Genomic DNA, 614 nt, shown 5'->3' with positions numbered 1-614 from the left:
GCAATATTCATATATTTTATTTACAAATAAAATACTATGGTATTACCGTAGTACATGCCCAGGGTACTGTAGCACATAAGAGTCTCACATAAATGTAAGAATATGGTAAAAACTTGAATATGTGAATTTGAGCAGAGTTATGAATACGACTTTTGTCTGTGTCCTTCTCTGAAAATGTTAATGTGGTCCTGCTTTGTGTGTTTTTACTGATTGTTTCAGACGTTACGTAACTCCAGTGAAGGTCAGCGGTTAAATATACACTCATGTATGTTTTATGAGCCGCTTCTGAAAAGTGTGTGTGGTTGTGAACAGGAGCTGGAGCTGGTGGAGGATGTGTGGAGAGGAGAAGCCCAGGATCTGCTGTCCCAGATCACACAGCTGCAGGAGGAAAACAAAACACTGCTCAACAACCTGTCCGTCAAAGAGTGTCCGATGACAGAAGAGGATATACAGAAACAGGAAGGTAGTGTTGAAGCTCAGGGTTTGGAAAAAGAGAGCTTTGCTTCAGTCTTTTACACTCTCTGGAATACTATATCCCACAATGCACTGCGCTTCACCTTCCGTTTCCAATGTGATGGAATACAACTTTATTTGACAGCCAAAACAATATATTT

General features: G+C 40.2%; 1 protein-coding gene across 1 annotated transcript in view; it reads left to right on the top strand.

Moving 5' to 3' along the window:
• Nucleotides 1-219: 219 nt before the first annotated feature.
• Nucleotides 220-614, top strand: part of LOC107578724 (RILP-like protein 1) — a gene marked incomplete at both ends in the record, with an annotated part of 5,577 nt that continues 5,182 nt past the window's right edge. Inside the window, one exon of the mRNA XM_016264650.1 lies at nucleotides 220-463. Coding sequence (XP_016120136.1) covers nucleotides 220-463 — 244 coding nt within the window. The remainder of the gene's footprint in view (nucleotides 464-614) is intronic.

The sequence above is a fragment of the Sinocyclocheilus grahami genome, unplaced genomic scaffold (genome assembly GCF_001515645.1).
Source record: "Sinocyclocheilus grahami isolate Dianchi unplaced genomic scaffold, SAMN03320097.WGS_v1.1 scaffold11684.1, whole genome shotgun sequence".
Lineage (NCBI taxonomy): Eukaryota > Metazoa > Chordata > Actinopteri > Cypriniformes > Cyprinidae > Sinocyclocheilus > Sinocyclocheilus grahami.
Note: the sequence above shows the minus strand (reverse complement) of the source record. Positions and strands in the feature narration are given on the sequence as shown.